Here is an 18,547-nt window from a genome sequence, read left to right on the forward strand (position 1 = left end):
TACCAAACAGAAATACATAGGCTTTTTTTTCTGATCTGTATTTTTGTAGAAAATTCTGAATTTCCTTCCTTACACATATAGGGATAGAAATGAGTCTTTTATATGGAAGTGCAATATTAAGTATTCTTTTTCAGAAAGCATATTCAAGCAGTGCAAACAATATAAGCAGATTATTTTCTCAAGTAACCTCAGTGAGGTATCAAAAACTGTGAGCTTGTGTTCATGTAAACACTTTTGTGGCATGAGAATTGTTACTGCTTTGAGACAAAATAATATACCATCAAAATAAACAAGACATTGACCTGGCGCACTCTTATCTGACAGTAAAATCCCCTTTGAAAATTAATAGAATATTCTTTAAAATAAGTGAAGTATTGATGATGGAAAACAGGGTGTGCCACAACATTTGATTTCAGATTCAAACATATTTGCTGGAATGTATGAAACCGCATGTCCTCATTCTGCTTTTTATAAATACTTATCTTTTTTGGTAACCTAATACTCAAAAGCTAGGCATGGAGAGTATTTAGATTTTCCCACACTCTTGCCTTTATTTCATTGAATGAAAAGCGCTCAATAGTTTGGAAAAGGGGAGGGAACACCTTTTCCCATATCAATCTGTCCAAGCCATAAGTTCTTTCTCCAACTTTCTCTTTCATCAGAGTCACATTATATACCCACAATAGAAAAGGGCTTTCTTAGTAGGACTTCATGCCTATAATTGCCATATTTGCCTATTGCCATAGTTGCTATCTTTTTAAGATTACAAAAATGTATCTTGACTGATCCAAATATTTTGAATAATTGTAAAATATTTGAACGTCACAATGAGTAATTAAGACTTTATTAACTCTTGATTTATTGTAATTCTAAAACTGTAATCTGGTGTAATCCTAATCATGCAATGTATCTATGTACATAATTTACTATAGTTAGTACAAATCAAGTTTGTAGCAAGAATTAAAAAAAGCAATCCTTGAAGAATTACATCCACAGGACTTCCAGTCATCAGTCAGCTTTATAGCGCTTACTTTTATTGCTAAACCTTAGCACTCTGATTTAAATGCTCTGACTTGATTCATTTATTTCATAAGATCTGACTTAATGATTGATTTATATTAGTAAATATTAACATTTTTGAATAGAAGCATCCCACAGAAAGAAAGCAATAGTCCACAAATGTGACCATATGATTTTAGTATGTCATAACTGATGTCATGATCAAAAACATTTAGATTTTAATTGCATTTAGAGAAAATAAAGAAAAACACAGTTACACAAACTCTACAAGTGAAGACAGAATAATGCAAAAGAAGTTTAATATAAAACTCATAGAGTTTTATATTAAAATGTATGCAAAACTTAAAAAATTGAGAATTATAAGTAGCTCCAGCCAGCAATTCTTCCAGATTTCAACTGAAAAACAGTGGCTACCCTTTATTTTATTTAGATGCACTTTGCTTAGATTTTTTTTGCATAGCTTTAAATATTGCGGCACCATGTCTCTCATGTCTCATAATGCTTGCAACAGTTTCCTTAAATAAAAAAACCTCAAAAATTTAAAATAAAAATTTACTTTTTCCCCAATACACATCATTTCTAATTTGTATAAATACATCATTTTAAACTCATCAGATCTGAGCAGCATGCATTCATATAATGACTATACAATTTAAACAGAGTTGCAGACTTTCTACAATGTAAGTTTAATCAGCACAACCATTTTTATTTCAACACACTGCTTGACAAAATCAAGCAGTATGTTTCCTCCCGTTCCTGTGGAGGAAAAGAAAAATAATATTACAAAAACATTGAAAACGAAAATTCACAGTGCTCACCAGAATCCAAACTGGATTAAATATAAAATCAGTACAATTACTCTTATTTATTATTATTGGTTCTACATAGAAACAAATAGTTGACTCTTCAAAACTCTTTTGAACCTAGCAAACAGATTTTTAATAGTCGCATCAATTAACCAGGGCACAAGCATCTGCTTTATCTTAATTAGACAGAGAGGTGAATGACCACTGTTTATTTTCACTTTCCTCATTAATTATGAAAAACTGCATTTAATTCATCTTGCATGGTGAGTGACTGGCTGCGCAGATGTAGATCGTAAGGGAAGTGAGACTCTGTAGGCAACCTGAATACAGAACTCTGCCCAAGGGGAGCCCTGGATGGCACTGCACAATAATGCATGCTATAATTGTAGTTTTTGCTATAGTCCAAACCTTCTTCTTGCTTGAGGGAGAATATCCCATTATAGTTAATTGGGGGAGGACTTAAGTGGCCTTCAAACTGTGGGCTGGAACACTCAGGAGACGTGCTTTCATAGAAAGATTCATATGGGTTGCAATAATTGTAGGGTTTCATGGACTTGAAACTGTCAAGCGTTCCATGACCTGGGGGAGTGTTCAGTTCTGGGCTGTGATAGGGTGGGTAGAAAGTAGAGTAGGGAGATCTGGTGTGATGGGCCGTTTCTCCTGCCTGACCCATTAAGAAACTTCTGGCATTCAGCTGTAGACATCCTGCCACCAAGTTTGTTGTTGGCTGGGAGAGACCTTTGCACAAGTTTTGGACAAATGACAGCAGATCAGGCCTCTTGCCAATTCGTAAGATTTCTGAAAGAGCCCATATGTAATTTTTTGCCAGCCTTAAGGTTTCAATTTTAGACAGCTTTTGTGTTTTGGAATAACAAGGGACCACTTTTCTTAAATTATCCAGTGCATCATTCAGGCCATGCATTCTATTTCTTTCCCTGGCATTCGCTTCCTGACGCCTAAATTTGACCCTATCCAGTCTCATCTTGGTCATTTTTTTTTTCCGAAGAGTTCTCCTCCTAGGCAAACCATTTTCATCCTCTTCCTCTCGGTTATCTACTTCCTCTTTTTCTGTGTCTTCTGCTGGAGATCTTTTAAAATTTGTTCCTTGGTGCATAATCTGTTTTACAAAGATTTCTGGCTTTTTAATTTGCTTTTGATCTTCATTTTCTCTGGAAAGATTTCTGCAGGTCTGGGACTCTTGCATTACAACAGATTCGTCAAACGGTAGCGTTAACATGATGTTATAATTTTATGTTACCTGAAAGAATGCCAATAGATGGTTTTAGTGTGTGTGTGTGTGTGTGTGTGTGTGTGTGTGTGAGAGAGAGAGAGAGAGAGAGAGAGAGAGAGAGAGAGAGAGAATGTACACACACATGAGATATAATCTAATATACATACCGGTAATCTATATATTCCAGACCTCTCCTCTTTATTAAAAACTATTATTTGCTATTTTTACAAATATATTTAATTCAAATATATAGATTCAAATGTGATGTAACAATCAGAATAAAACAATGACACTTTTAATACTTGTTAAAATTACTTCCCCCTTTTTAAAGTTTTTAAAGAACTCACAATATTTTTTAAAAATCATTTAATATGAATTTAATATAAAATAATAAGATAAATGCATATATTTGAAAAGTCCAATGATTTTGACTATTAAAAAGACAATAATTTTAAAACTTAAAATATTTTAAACTGATGGGGAAAATCAACTTTTATATTACAATATTTTTCAAATATTTTAAGACAAATCATCACAATAAAGCTAAATCAATTGGAATAATTAAAATGTAAAAGAAGGTAAACAGATCATTCAGTGACTTAATTAAAGTGAAGAGGGAATTTTTAATGATCAGTATGAAAATGTGTGATACACAGATTATTATTATTGTTATTATGATAAAGTAGGTGTGGAGAAGTATATGCACAGAAAACATTTGGCAATACATTTTTTGTTCTTTCTTTATTTCAAAACGATAGCCTCAGAACCTAAACATTTTTTCCAATTCTACAATAAAGGTATTTGGTGTTCCCTCCCACCTTTTTAATAAAAATAAAAAAGACGCAAACCTAAGTCTTTTCGCACTTTTCTGTGGCATCTGTGTCTTCAATTAACAGACGTTTCCCTCCAGCTAATATTTGACAGGAATAGTTTCAGGATTCTGATTGCAATTGTGCACGTGTGTTCTGAATCCGGAATGAAAAAAGGGGGAAATAAAAATCATTTGCTCCTCATTTTATTATTTCTGCCCCTGAGGTCACTTTTTAAAGAGCCTTTCAGGTTTGTCTAATAGATAAACACAAATTTATTAAAGAATTACAGAAGAAACTTTGAGTCAGAGGCAGGTTTTTCAATTTAAAAAACTAAATTAACTAAGCTCACCATCAAAATATTAACTCTCGGTATTATCCATGTCATTCTGACAGTATTACATAATTGATGAAAGCATGTTAACATTTAAAAAACAATGAAACAGAAGCAATATCAAATAACAGCATTGTTAAAACACAAGCGTTACCTTTTCTTTTTTTTTTAAACTCTTGCATGCATGTTCAATGGCACCACTCAAATACACAGACACAAGCACATAGAAATATTTATTTACTGGCATTACCTTGGCCTTAAAATTCTGATTCAATTAACAGATTTCATTTTATTGGTTCCTTCCAAATCTTTTCAATCTGAATGTTGAATCATCTTCTGGAGTCTAGATCTTGTATATCTGTACTATCTCATTGATCTCTAAAAAGTGACATTGATGCCAACTGCCAGAGCTAGTACCCATGCCATCTGCTGGTGACGTCACAGGGCAAAGAAAACCATGTGATCTTTCCTCCTGGGACCTTCATTCTGCACTGATCATCTGGCATCTCTCTAAGTGGGTACCAGCATTCATGTATTAACACAGAAGGTTGGGCTGATAGGGAAGACAGAAAGCAGGGGGGGGGGGGCTACACCATCATTTTACATGCCGTTAATTTTTGTGAGGCAGAAATGTCAACATTTCCCATTTATCTTTACCCACAGGTAACTGATAACTGATTTTTTTTTAACTTGATACTCTGTTGATTTTATTGCAAAAGGGATTTTGGTATGTTAGTGAGAGTTATATACTCATATTCACTGACAATCCTATTTTTTTTTCAATGCGATCTGTAAAACTGAAGAGAATTTTGCCAATCTGACAGAGATTTCAAGGATATTAGAAATTGTTTCTAACCTAGCCTTATTGGAGAAATTTCTCACTATTTGTAAAAAACAATTATTGATTCTGAATTGCTTATACTTATTTTCTCTTTCAATTCCCACCTTTGAAGTATTTCTAATGGAGAGGGGGGAAAGGGGGTTCTAAGAAATTTCCCCAAATTAGTGTTTTTTTTCTTGGTGCTCATATGCAGCCATTCTATAGTGTTTTCACTTAAGACAACAATATGATGCACATACACAAATGGTTTTAGTATACTTCAAGAGAGGCAGAGCAATTTTTTTCAGGGTTTCTTTAACACTCGTCTTTGGAAGTCATTAAAAAGTGATGTATGTTTTTGCTTCTAATTATTCCAATATTGTAACAGTTTATTTATCTTTGAAACATTCTCCCCACCCCTCTCTCTCCTCTTCACACAACCCATGTTCATTATTTTTCAGTGTTCTGTTTTCTTCTCCAACTTTTCTCCCAATTTGCTTCATTAGATGCAGGAGGCAAGAAACCATTAAATCTGCCAATACAGCCAAAGATGCCGGAGTGTTACTGGCAAACTCCACTTTGCTTTTTCAGGAGGAATCATCTTCAAGAAGTCACATATAGTTAACTTGCTGGTTATTATAGTTCTTTACATTGACATCATGATTTTAATCATTCTCAGTCGATTTAAATTTCATGTTAGCATATGAACTTATTAATATTGCATTATTATATTTCAACTTGGACTAATATTTTAAAAGAAATCAGGAAAAAAACACTCAAAAATTGTGGCAGTCTTTTCTAAACCTCTTAGTTAACTATTCCAGCATTTTCCACTTTTTTAATTTCATGGAAAATGAAGTAATTTTTTCAATATAAATTACAAATTGTTAAAAAAGAAAAATTCTATATCTAGTAAATAGGGAACAAGCTTTTATTTCTCCTGGAGAATTTAAATAAATTCATTCCCATTTGCATTAAAAATTGATCTATAGTATTAAAAGAGAATTTAATAACTAGACAATTTGGGTATTAAAGTTTCTTTACCATGTGGAATGGGAAAAAGGAATGATTACCCTTGATTAATTGTTCTGTTTGCTTCACCTAACTAAAACAAATGAAACAGGATATTTGTACCAATACCCCCTGTGGGGAGGTAAATGAGTAATGAATGTCTCTGTTTTGGGAGATTGTGTACGAGGTCTACATGACACAGGAAAGGGGTCTACGTGACACAGGGAGGCCAGGTACTTTGGGATGATTAATAAGTTGTCTAAGAGTATAAAAGACTGTAAACAACTGCCATTCGGGGTTCAGATTTTTGCTTGCCCAATTGCTACTGAACCTTTGCACAAATAAACCTCTCCCTCTGACAAAGAGCTGGTCTTGTCTCATTTTCTGCTACATTTCTGGCACCCCAGAGTGGGACAACCAGGCGATCTTTCGCTCCGGATGACTAGCAATAGCAATAGCAGTTAGACTTATATACCGCTTCATAGGGCTTTTAGCCCTCTCTAAGCGGTTTACAGAGTCAGCATATTGCCCCCAACAACAATCCGGGTCCTCATTTTACCCACCTCGGAAGGATGGAAGGCTGAGTCAACCTTGAGCCGGTGAGATTAGAACCACTGAACTACAGATAACAGTCAGCTGAAGTGGCCTGCAGTACTACACCCTAACCACTGCGCCACCTCAGACCCCACACTGGCAGAAGGATCCGAGTCCTGGGTACCTCAGGCGCCACGAGGCTTCTTGCTTCAGAGGAACGGGGGAGGACACCTTCCACCGAGGGAAATCCCAGTCAGCCCAAGGACCCTTTGTGTGAGAAAGGGAAAGGAGAAAATCTGAACAAATCCTGGCCAGGACGAGAGGGAATACAAGACCTGCTGGCAGGCAAGTATAATATAGTGTTGTGTACCTACTCCACTAGAGAGTAGAAGAGGGTGCCTGATCACCACCCTGGACTCGGGACATCGATCCTAATGAAGTCATGTTAGGTTGTATGGGAGGTTAAACCATTGCAGTTTCCGTTGGTGACTGTCGAGTGTCCAGCACTGCGGGTCAGTGGTAGTGTTTTAGAACATGGGAGGAGGAGAGTGTTGCCTTGTGTGTGCATGTAGGAGATGAAGGAATTTCCTACTAAAGGTTTGCCTTCAACCTGAGTAAAAACCCTCTGCAAATTTATATGGCCAAACAATGTGTGGACAAACATCTCTATACATTGTCTCTATAAATCTTGACCTTTAAAAATATGCCAGCGCTCTGCTGGGAGGTCAAGATAGGAATGGAACACCCCAGGGCAGAGACCGGTATTAACAAACTAGTGCTAAAGGAGATAGAACAACGGGCATAACTTCAAGCAAAAGAAAGAAATTTAGCAGGTAATAAGGTAAAGCCTGATTGAATGGGAAGACCTAGCTAATTGGACTTGATTAATTTGATGTAATGTCTGTTAACAAAATTCTTAGGTGTGCATCTATACAAATAACATGTAGAATTGAATGGCGTTGAATTGATTGTGATATGTTTAACCAAGCTAGCAGAATAAATAAGCTTGGGCTTGAAGCTGTGGGGGGAGGGGAGTGTAGTTAGGATTTAAACTGCTTTCTGAGTTTCCCCACCGCTTGGAGAATGAGCCACAAGTCTCCAAGGAAAGAAATTTGAAGATTTAAAGGGACAGAACCTTCCCCAGGCCTGAAAGTGTTGTCCCATGGTGTGTGTGTGTGTGTGTGTGTGTGTGTGTGTGTGTGTGTGTGTAATCATTTCCAAACCTGGAGGGAAGTTGAGATCCATTAATAATATAAAATGGAGCTCATTGGCTTATGCACAGCTCCCTGAAATAATTGTAATAATTGCTTTGCATGAAGAATGAATGAAATGGGATTTTTGTGTGTGAAGTTAATTTACACAAGCAGTCTGATTGCAATGCAAAGGTGAATTAGTGAGAGTGTGAATGTAATGATTCCCTTTTGCTTAAAGAAATGGAGAATTTGTTGAGAGAATGCAGAGTGGAAAAAAGGAGTGAGATTCCTGTGTGGGTTATTAATTTTTTTTCCCTTTGTCCTCTTTCTGTCTAGTGGGAGGGAAAGTTTGTCCAAAATGTCTGTATTTTCTGTATTGTAGAAGCAGCTACACAGAGAGAGAGAGAGAGACAGAGACAGAGAGAGAGAGAGACAGAGAGAGAGAGACCCCATTCAGAATTATGTTACACTGGTGGTCTCATGAGTAGGAGTCCCCGGGCTCACTGTGTGTAATTTAAAACAAAAATACTAAATAGCCTGGATTGCACATTAGCTAAACTCAATTTGGCCTCACTAAAATAAGAGCTAGGGCAGAACCATCCCTTCAAAATGGACAGCCTGTAACTTAAAGGGAAAGCATGGCTGTGAAGAATTTTGGAATTTCTGATTCCTTGAAACCTGTCTGGAAGCTCACAGAAGAGATATTTGATATTAATTGGCATGGAAAATTGAATACTGTAAATTTCTTTCCAGAAATTGTGCTCTGGTTGCTGGACCTTCATGGTAGAAATCTCTCTGAGAGCCACTGAAGGGATCCTTCTGCTGTCTCAATGCCTTTCTATCAGCAGCATTGAGTCTCCCTGGAATATCCTAGGAAATGTTGAAAAGGCAGAATATTTCTTTGGATGTGACAAGAAAGAAACATGTTTTAAAAGGCAGAATAGCTGCCTGCAGCTTCCTGCCCATTCCCCCTCTTTGTCAATTAATCATTAAACCCTGAGCTAATCCATTTTAACTTGGTTGTTAACTTAAGAATTTTTTTTCTTTAAAGAGCAAGTATCATGAAAGGGGAGAGGTGCGGCTTGGCTTTTCTGCTCCCTTTAACAATTTTTTTCTCTTTACTCTTCTGTCTGAGAAAGGAGGGGCTGCTGGGTGGACTGCCCATGTAGCTTTGTTTTCTTATATTTTATTTTCTGCTCGGAATATAATTTTAATTTTGTTATTTCTGGGAAAGTTTTGAGGTTTAAGATGTTAAACTAAACCTATATAAAAAGAAATGATTTTGAAAGATTTTGTTTGCAATTGTATGTGTTTTAACACTTAATGAGAATTTGCTTCCATCTGAATGGAATCTGAACTTAACTCACATTTTACTAAAAGTAGAGAACTGACACAAAAGTTTGATCCAAATATATTTCAGAGCATGAACCCAAAGTACTCCATTTAGATTGTTTGTTTTATTTTTGAAGCTGCTTTTCTTACCCCTATTTTTCCCCTTCCTTAAAGGTCTTTATGTTTGAATGCATTTTGAATGCTTTGTTGGGGCATCACAAGTTGTTGCCTTTTAGGAAAAAAAATCTAAAGGATGGGAAATGTGGAATGGAAATTGTGACAGAAGCTCAGAAAGTATATGTGAATAGACATGGCAAGATAGAAGAGAGGATAAGAAAGTGTTGTTGTCAGTTGTAGGAGTAATGATGGATAAGAGGTTAGGAGACCAGAAAAGACAGAGAAGGGACTTTGGAAATTGAGGGTAATGGAAAGGAAGGTGGCAAGGGAAGAGGAATGTGGGCAGGACAAAGTGGAAGAACTCAGTGTTTTAGATGTGGAAAGGACAGACATTTTTCTAGAAACTGTCCACAAAAGGAAATAGAAAGAGAGAGGGAACAGCAAGGATATTGACTGATGGATGAGGATGAAGAATAGGATGGGAAGGATGAAATGTTTGTTGGTTATTGTGGATCATTTGACTCGATGGGGGAAAATGCAAATGCAAAAACTACTGTTAGAATTTTGTTGGAACATATCGTACCCAGAGGAAAGAAGTGGGAATATCACCATTTAAGATGTTATTTGGAATACCAAATATGGGGAGGGAAGGTCTACCAAAACATTGAAGTAAAAGACAAAATGTTTAGAAAATATGTACAGGAACTGTCCAGATGTTTTTCTCTCTTAAGACAAAAAGGCATTCATCTGTAAAACGCCACCCTTGAACTTTGCAGTGCACCAGTTAAAAGCAGGACAGTGCGTGCTGATAAAGACCTGGAGAGATGGAAAACAAATTCCAAGTTGGGAAGGACTTTTAATTGTCCTGTAAACTACTGAAATTGCATTTCAAACTGCTGACAAAGGGACTCATTACTTCTGAATGAGAGAGCCTGTGCCAGCCCTAAAGGAATGGAAGGAGACCCACTGAAGCTGAAGTTTAAATGGACTTAATGGACTGGTGGACAATCATGCACCGATAGGAAGGGCAATATTTGTACTCGGACTAATTTTTGTGTTATGTAGTGGTTGCCTATGCTCTTCCCTCAATTGCAGAAAACTATGATTGAACAAATGTGCCGTCCCGGATGTCTTGGTTTTGTAATTGTACTTGTGGATGTTGTTGTTGTTCTTCTCATTGTATCGATTGTGTGTTGGGTGTAAGGTGTTTGTACACCAATTAATCACTGGAAAATGGACCACAATATAATGAATTTGGAATTGGTATAGATAGACAAGGAAAAGATCCATAAGGGTGGCTAGTATTGGGGTAAAAACTAAAACAAATACACAAAAGTATATTTAGTCATAATACCAGGAATATGAAAAATTAGAATTGTTATAGCCCAGCAACAGCCTGTGCTGCGTTCTAATTGGTCGGGCGAAGCACAGCCTGTGATTGGTGGTTGTAATGACAGTTAAATGACAGTTGGTACCTGAGAGTATAAATACTGTGACAGTTGTAACACATTCTGAATCGCTTGTCACCTACTAATAAACATCTTACTCTCTGATTCCATGGCTCCTGCATCTTCCCCTCACACAACACATATACAAAACTGGCGACGAAGGTGGGATCGCGATTCCGCAGAGCCTGGAATAAGAATAAAACTAAACAATAAGCCAGTCGCAACGCAACCAAGCAAACGCGAACAGAAAATACTTTGAAGACCTGTCAGAGCTGCAGCAGCAGTTGCCACCACCTCAGGTTTCACCTCCGATCAAGCCATCCTGAGTAGCTCCACAGGCGCGGACTCCATCAGTCACAGGGACGGGCAACCTATGCTTAACCTTGGCTGGAGCCGTCGCCTCTGCTCAGGGACGAGCTACGAATCGCGTTGGCTCGACCGTGGCTGAAGCTGCCTGTCTGCCTGCCTCTCTGCTGCGAAGATCTACCAGACACAACTCTAGAGTCTATCCGGTCTACTGTTTGCTACTGTTACAAACATTAGTGTTGCAATACACGGATACTGTTGCCTAAGAAGCCTCTGACTCTTCATACAGCTTTCCAAAGAAGCAGCTTCCGACAAGCCTGCTCTTCCTCCAAAGCCAGCAGCCTACTACCAGCCTGCCAGAAGCCTGCTACATGCATTACAAAGCTGCCTGCCTCCCAAGGAGCAACTCTGGCCACTCAAAAGCCTGCCTGCTGCCTTCCTAACGAGCCAGGAACAACTCAGCTGCCTCCAGGGCCGGTCTCCGCTCTCTAACAGAAGCCTCCACAGTCGTTTCAGAAGCCTACCATTCTCTGCAGCAAAAGTCAGCAGAAATCCTGTCAGCTAAACCTTCCAGCAACAGCGGAACCCTGCCTGCATGCCGATCGAGCAAAGCCAATCCACAAAGCCGCTAATCTCTTCATACACAACTTACAAGTTATACTGCCTCCCTGCCGCTGCTGGCCGCTGTCAAATTCAGGAGCGAGCCAAAAAGACTTGAAGGTCCTGAACCAGTTTGAGGGCCTCAGAAACGACGTATGCGCAGAACTGGTGGGGGGGAATGCAAATGTGTATATGTAAATGGTGTATATATGCAAATGTATATGCAAATAGGAATATGAGAATGTGAGTGTCTGGTTAACTGGGGGGAAGGAGAGAACACAATTTGTAGATGTTGAACATGAACACGAAAAATGCAAATAAAATACAAGTATGCAAATAACTGGGGGGAAGGAGTGTTATAGCCCAGCAACAGCCTGTGCTGCGTTCTAATTGGTCGGGCGAAGCACAGCCTGTGATTGGTGGTTGTAATGACAGTTAAATGACAGTTGGTACCTGAGAGTATAAATACTGTGACAGTTGTAACACATTCTGAATCGCTTGTCACCTACTAATAAACATCTTACTCTCTGATTCCATGGCTCCTGCGTCTTCCCCTCACACAACACATATACAAAAAGAATTGCTTGAATTCCCCAAGAGAGTTGTAAATATGTTTGTACAATTGACAGAAAAAGAAAAAAACACTTACAGAAAAAAACTGTTTGTGTGCAGTGGTACAAAAATGGGAGAACAATGGCCATGGGAAGTCTTGGAAGTTATCCTACAGATATTCAATAATATGTTTAGAGCAAGAAACATCACAGCCAGAACTTTCTTTGCCGGTATTATCTGGACTCTGTCAACCAACTTAGTGGGAAGAAACTGTTTTACAAGAAACAAGAGTGGGAGACCTCATATGTCTAAACAGGCTCTGGGACTAGGAATATAAATTCTGGACGTCACCCAATAATGGAACAGAGCCTTTGATACCACCATACATCATTATCTGGGTAGTAAATCAGAAGTGTGGATTGCCCCAGATAATATGTATTGGATAGGTGGCAACCTTGCATATGAGAGATTACCAGGGAATTGGTCAGGATCCCGTGTTCTTGGATGGATCAAGCCCTCCTTCTTCCTAATACCCATCCAGTCCAGGCAGGTACTCGGAGTCCCCGTTTATGACCCGGTAGGCCTGCAAAGGCGTAGAAGGGACATGGAAACAGCATTTTCCAATTTCCCCTGTAAAGAGTTGGATGCGTATGAAAAGACTGATGTTTGGGACTCGGAAAGAATAGTCTGTACCTATGGGAGAATTACTTGGGCAGAGGATGGGTCATATGGATACCAGACTCCTATCTATATGTTAATCAGAATTATCCGATTACAAGCAGTGTTGGATCTGGCTGGTAAAAGGTTAGATAAGGCCCTAAACATATTATCTGGAGCCACGAACAAACTCAGGATAGCTGTATACCAAAATAGATTGGCCCTGGATTATATCCTGGCTAAGGAGGGAGGTATGTGTGGAAAATTTAACCTTTATAATTGTTGTTTATAAATGGTTGAAACAGGAACAGTTATTAAACAATTGACCACTGAAATGAGACAACTCACTCATAATGCTGACCAGAAATGAAGTGGATATAACTTTAAAGAGATCTTTAGTGGATGGTTCCCTAAACAGCCTGGTCTGCAAGCTATAATGGCTATAATAGGTTTAATCGCCACAGGTTGTATCATCATCCCATGAATTCTCCCCATCTTCATAAAAACGATAACTAACAGCCTATCATTATTAGCAAAATGGGAGGCAGTGACACAGGTGATGGCAATGTGGCAATATGAAAGAATAACGGGTACAGAAATTGTGAAACTCCTCCTAAAAAGGCAGAAGAGTTTCAAAGGGGGGAATAAAAGAGAATTTAATAACTAGACAGATTATTTGGGTATTAAAGTTTCTTTACCATGTGGAATGGGAAAAAGGAATGATTACCCTTAAGATTAGTTGTTCTGTTTGCTTCACCTAACTAAAACAAATGAAACAGGATATTTGTACCAATATCCCCTGTGGGGAGGTAAAGGAGTAATGAACGTCATGTCTCTGTTTTGGGAGATTGTGTACGAGGTCTACATGACACAGGAAAGGGGTCTACGTGACACAGGGAGGCCAGGTACTTTGGGATGATTAATAAGTTGTCTAAGAGTATAAAAGACTGTAAACAACTGCCATTCGGGGTTCAGATTTTTGCTTGCCCAATCGCTACTGAACCTTTGTGCAAATAAACCTCTCCCTCTGACCAAGAACTGGTCTTGTCTCATTTTCTGCTACAGTTTGTTACTAATCAATAGTAATGAATTGTTTACAAACAATTGAAAAGTCAATTATTTTAAAAGTTGTTCTAAACAAAGCAGACACCATATATAGTAAATCAACTATCATGATGGAAAGTGTAATATTCCAAATCTATATATATTTTCCTTCAACCTCTTTTTCCCCCTAAAGAGTTTCCTATATAAAAGGATTGTGTTCATACTTCATATAGCAATTTCACTAGACATGCACACATTTATTTCATGTTATTTTTATCATAAAAAGGATGGTTTTTGAATGGCTTTTTAGCAATTTCCAAAGAAATTACTACAATGCAAAATGGTTGCAATATTAAGATTTTAAAATCATGCACTCTGCCCACCTAATATTTTTGCCTACTAAATTTTCTTTAAAACACCTCAGTCCTAATATATTAATATTCATTCAAAATTTTACAACTAACACAAGTCAAATATATATTTAAAATAATGAAAAATATTTTTTTCTGAGGACTGAGTAAACCATGTGCATAAGATGAAGAAATTATATGCACAGCTGTACTTCTTTTGCTATGTGGCAGGCTAATGCAATATTGAAATAGAAAATATTTGGAAGAAGACTGTTAGTCACTACTTCATCATTTTTCTTTAGAAATTTTGTTTTTCCCCTGTCCAGGTTTAGAATCCTTGTAGCAGACATGCTACGAATTATAGGATTTAAACTATTAAAGTGTTAGGGACAAGGAAACTGATGAAAAAGTTTTGGAAAATCTTGATGAAGGTTAAGCAGATGAAGAATATGTATAGTAATTAAGTTCCAGTAAAGAGTGCTAGTATATTAAGACTGAAAAAGGAATACTTGTTGATTTTTAGTAGTTGTGAGTAGGAGGATAATTAAAGGTATTGCTAAAATATTGTAAAGGAAGTGCATCATTCCAAAATGTGATAGAAGTTTGTAAATTATTGAAGTCACTTTGAAAATAAAGTAAAATAAAAATAAAAATCTCATACATGTATTTGAGGGTGTTGGAGAGAGTTGTGATCAGGTAACTGACCTGAACAAAGAGCAATGCAAAATGAACCATTTGCATGATACAATATTTCTGCTGATATTGATGCCATGGCCAAAGTCCTCCCTCATTGTCATGCATTCCTGTTCCCTGGAGAATCTGCCAATTTCTGCTGAATGAAGAGGAAGACAAGGATAGGCAATTTGCAACTTCTACCTAATCAACATCTCAATTTATATAGCAATGAGGAACCTATTGCAAGCATAATCAGCTCCTATTGAATAATAAACAACAAACAGTATATGACTATACATGTACAAAACAATTTCTTCAACAATTTAACTGATGCACAGGAGGTACAGGAAACACATTTGCTATCAACTTCTCACTAAATTTAGGGAACAGGCAGATGTTGTTATTGCTGTAGCATTATCTCATATGCCTGTTGTAAACACAGCCATATAAGAATCAAGATACTCCTAAAAATGAATGGAAATGTTTTTGTAAAAACAAAAGAACCTCAAATCCTGAAAATTGTTTCAATATTTGAAGCAATTGCCTGGAATGAGAATCCCATGATTAGAAAGGAGAGTAATGAATCTGTAGGTCAGCCACTTTGTGATACAGAGGAAAAATGAGGCCTTTGTGGAAATTTTAACCATTTGCTATGATGATTTCCATCAGCTTCTACCAATTGTGAAAGGAGAAAATCATGTTGATATGGAGAATTGATGCACTGAAAATAATACCTATGGAGAAGTTTTATTAAGTTTCAACTGAAGAGAAATGTGATTGAGTGAGGGAGAGTTTTCTGAGTTCTTACTGGATGTTGGACAAGACAAAATTTAGAAAAATAAAAATGATGAAATAGAATCAGTTGAAGATATTTCTCTGCCAGCAAGAACCATAGATTATAGATTTATGTATAGATTATCTACCTAACCTTTGACAATCCTCAAAAACTGTTCTTCAAAACTATCTTGATTTCTCGGTGAAACGATGAAAAAAATGAATTCTACATATGTTAGATGCTTCCTTGGAATGATGAGAAAGTGTTCCTGCAACGCTGTTAGTAAAGCAGCTAATGCTACTCATAATTCCTTGATTTAATTGAACTTTCTGGATTGCTACCACATAAATGGGGATTGAAGATAGTACTTACATCCATTTTAAAAACTTGGATTTTTCAAGGCTTTATAAAGGAATGTGGATGCCCTGGAAATATTGAAGAAAAATCTCATTGTAGCTAATTGGTGTGTTCAAAAATGACATTGTTATAATTCCAAGAATTATGCTCAAATTATCCAAAATGGAGACATCTCTCTTCAGTGGATACAGTGCCCAACACAGTAACGCTTTGCTCTCAGTATAGATAAAGTGAAAGTACAAATTATGGAGAATGTGCTAATTAATCTAGACAAACTGGTATCCCAGCATGATCAGGTGTCTGTCACTTTGAGTCAAGTAAAAAGAATAAAAACATTATGTTTTTGTCTTTCATTTTAAAACTAAACAATAACTATCTGCTCACTGCCATTCTTTTTCACTTTTTAGGTAAGGAAATATATATGAAAAGATGCCTAATATATGCTAAAATTGGAAGAATAGCAAGTGGATTAACATAGCAAAGACTATGCCATAAAGTCCCCAGGAAGCACATGGCTGCATCTTTAAAATATCAGTAAAGCTTTAAAATAGGACATGCTTCTGCTGCCAGCCTAATATTAAATACATTTTTCCTACAGTTTGCTACAGGAAAGAATAACATTTTTAACGAATAAGAACATAGTAAACATTATAACCACACACATTTCTTGCTAACAAAAAGAGAAGGAAAATGAATCTTGGAATACCTATTCAGATGAGGCATTTTGCCCCTGCCTCCATTATCAGACATTATTTGAATAGGGACACTGTAGGCTAAGCTAAAATGGTTTGGGTTTTCTCAAATATTCTGTTGATTCATGAGATTCTTATCAGTTTCAAGATCTACAAAACTGATTCCAATCATGGCATACGATTTTGGGAAATTTCATTTCTGAAATTCATGGTGAGAAGTTGATTTTTGAGGTGAGATGATAACAAAGACCAAGGAAACAGTTGGTAGATCAGTTCCTTGGAACCTCTCCAGATAAGGAGAGGATAGAATATTGCCCACATAGATTCTGGATAATTGCTCCTTGTGAGAAAATGCACTACATTGTTCTGTAGATTTGAGCACTGGGAGGTAATGGGATTGGCCATCTTCTTGCAATGTGTAGAGACTTTTAAAGGACACTAAATTAACAAACAAATGCTTTCTAATTACTTTCAGAAATTGCTTATTAACTATTTCTAAGCTTATAGAAACTTTTGGAAGGACAGATTTGAAAAACTGGATTGGTTCCATTCAATCCAGAATAGAATAATTGACAATTTTAATTTAAGCTTAAAATTTAAAAAATCTGAAACAAACTGCAAAAACGCAAATAAGATTTTGATTTTGGAAAGTTTAAATGGACTAAGGATTCAGATAAATCTAACTAAATCTAAATCTAACTGCTTGGTATGGTCCCAAAGCAATATAGGCAGCAAATAAATTTAACAAATAAAAGAAATTGAAATATTGGAACATTTACAATAAGATTTAGAATAATTATAAAATACAAACAGCTGGTTTTTATAAGATAGCAGCCTGTCAGGGTACCAAATAACATCCAAAAATAAATCAGAGTCCAAGGCAAAGTATTGCTCAAAATTCCAATTTATTAAGAGAGTCATGTTGGCACATCTGTGAAAACCCAAATCTGAGCTTCCTTCCCCACCCAGTTGAGGGTTCATGATCCTGCCCCTACAGCCACAAGTCCATCACATGCTCCAATCTTCCACTGCCATGCTGGCAGTTCCACCCATCCAGTTCTGGTCAGGTGCAGAAGTATAGAGACAAAGCATGACCTTGGATTCTAGAAAGGAATTTTATTTTGGCAACATCACATTCTACTCCTTACTATTCCCCCCTCCCAATTCCCCACTAATGAAATAGCATAATAGAATAGAATATTAGTGTGGCAGGCCAAAGATCCCAAAAGGAACCGGATGTGGGCCTGACACAGCCTTCTCTAAGGAATTTACAGAGTCAGTATATTTTCCCCAACAATCTGGTCCTCATTTTACCAATCTTGGAAATATGGAAGGCTGAGTCAACCTTGAGCTGGTGAGAATTGAACTGCTGAACTGCTGGCAGCTGGCAGTCAGCAGAAGTATCCTGTAGTACTGCAATGTATCCACTATGCCATCAAAATTTCATGATTTTGAAACTGGATGCTAAAGGGAACTAAAGATTTTAGGAGAAAAAAGGTGTATAAAGACCAGTAAAATGATACAAAACATTCTGAAAATAAAAATACTGAAGGAGATTTTTGAAGGATAGAATCAGAAAATAATAGCCATGATATCAATAATGACTTACATTAATGTCTGCTTCTATGGCTAGACTATGTCAAAAAGATGACATTGAAAAAATATCAGAGGTAGAACAAATTTTATCTGATGGAAGAGATTGTATAAAATATTTATAACTGTCAGAGCAAGAGAATAAGTGAAAAATGATATTTCACTGGATCCAAAACCAATTTGCTGAAGTTATAAAATTCGAAAGGGACATACAAATGACAAACCAAAAAATGGTCTGGATTTGTTTTTCTACTGGATTTTTAAAAAGATGCTTGTTGAAGCCTTGAAGAA

At 36.9% G+C, this 18,547-nt stretch overlaps 1 protein-coding gene across 1 annotated transcript; it reads right to left on the reverse strand.

Moving 5' to 3' along the window:
* Nucleotides 1–2,052: 2,052 nt before the first annotated feature.
* On the reverse strand, nucleotides 2,053–3,063 carry NEUROD6 (neuronal differentiation 6). Its single transcript, XM_032237929.1, has one exon. The coding sequence runs from the start codon at nucleotides 3,061–3,063 to the stop codon at nucleotides 2,053–2,055; it is 1,011 nt and encodes a 336-aa protein (XP_032093820.1).
* Nucleotides 3,064–18,547: the final 15,484 nt, after the last annotated feature.

Source organism: Thamnophis elegans, chromosome Z (genome assembly GCF_009769535.1).
Source record: "Thamnophis elegans isolate rThaEle1 chromosome Z, rThaEle1.pri, whole genome shotgun sequence".
NCBI lineage: Eukaryota > Metazoa > Chordata > Lepidosauria > Squamata > Colubridae > Thamnophis > Thamnophis elegans.

Bases quoted from the DNA above. Each gene is read 5' to 3' on its own strand.
- NEUROD6 (XM_032237929.1), bottom strand. From the start codon at position 3,063: ATGTTAACGCTACCGTTTGACGAATCTGTTGTAATGCAAGAGTCCCAG.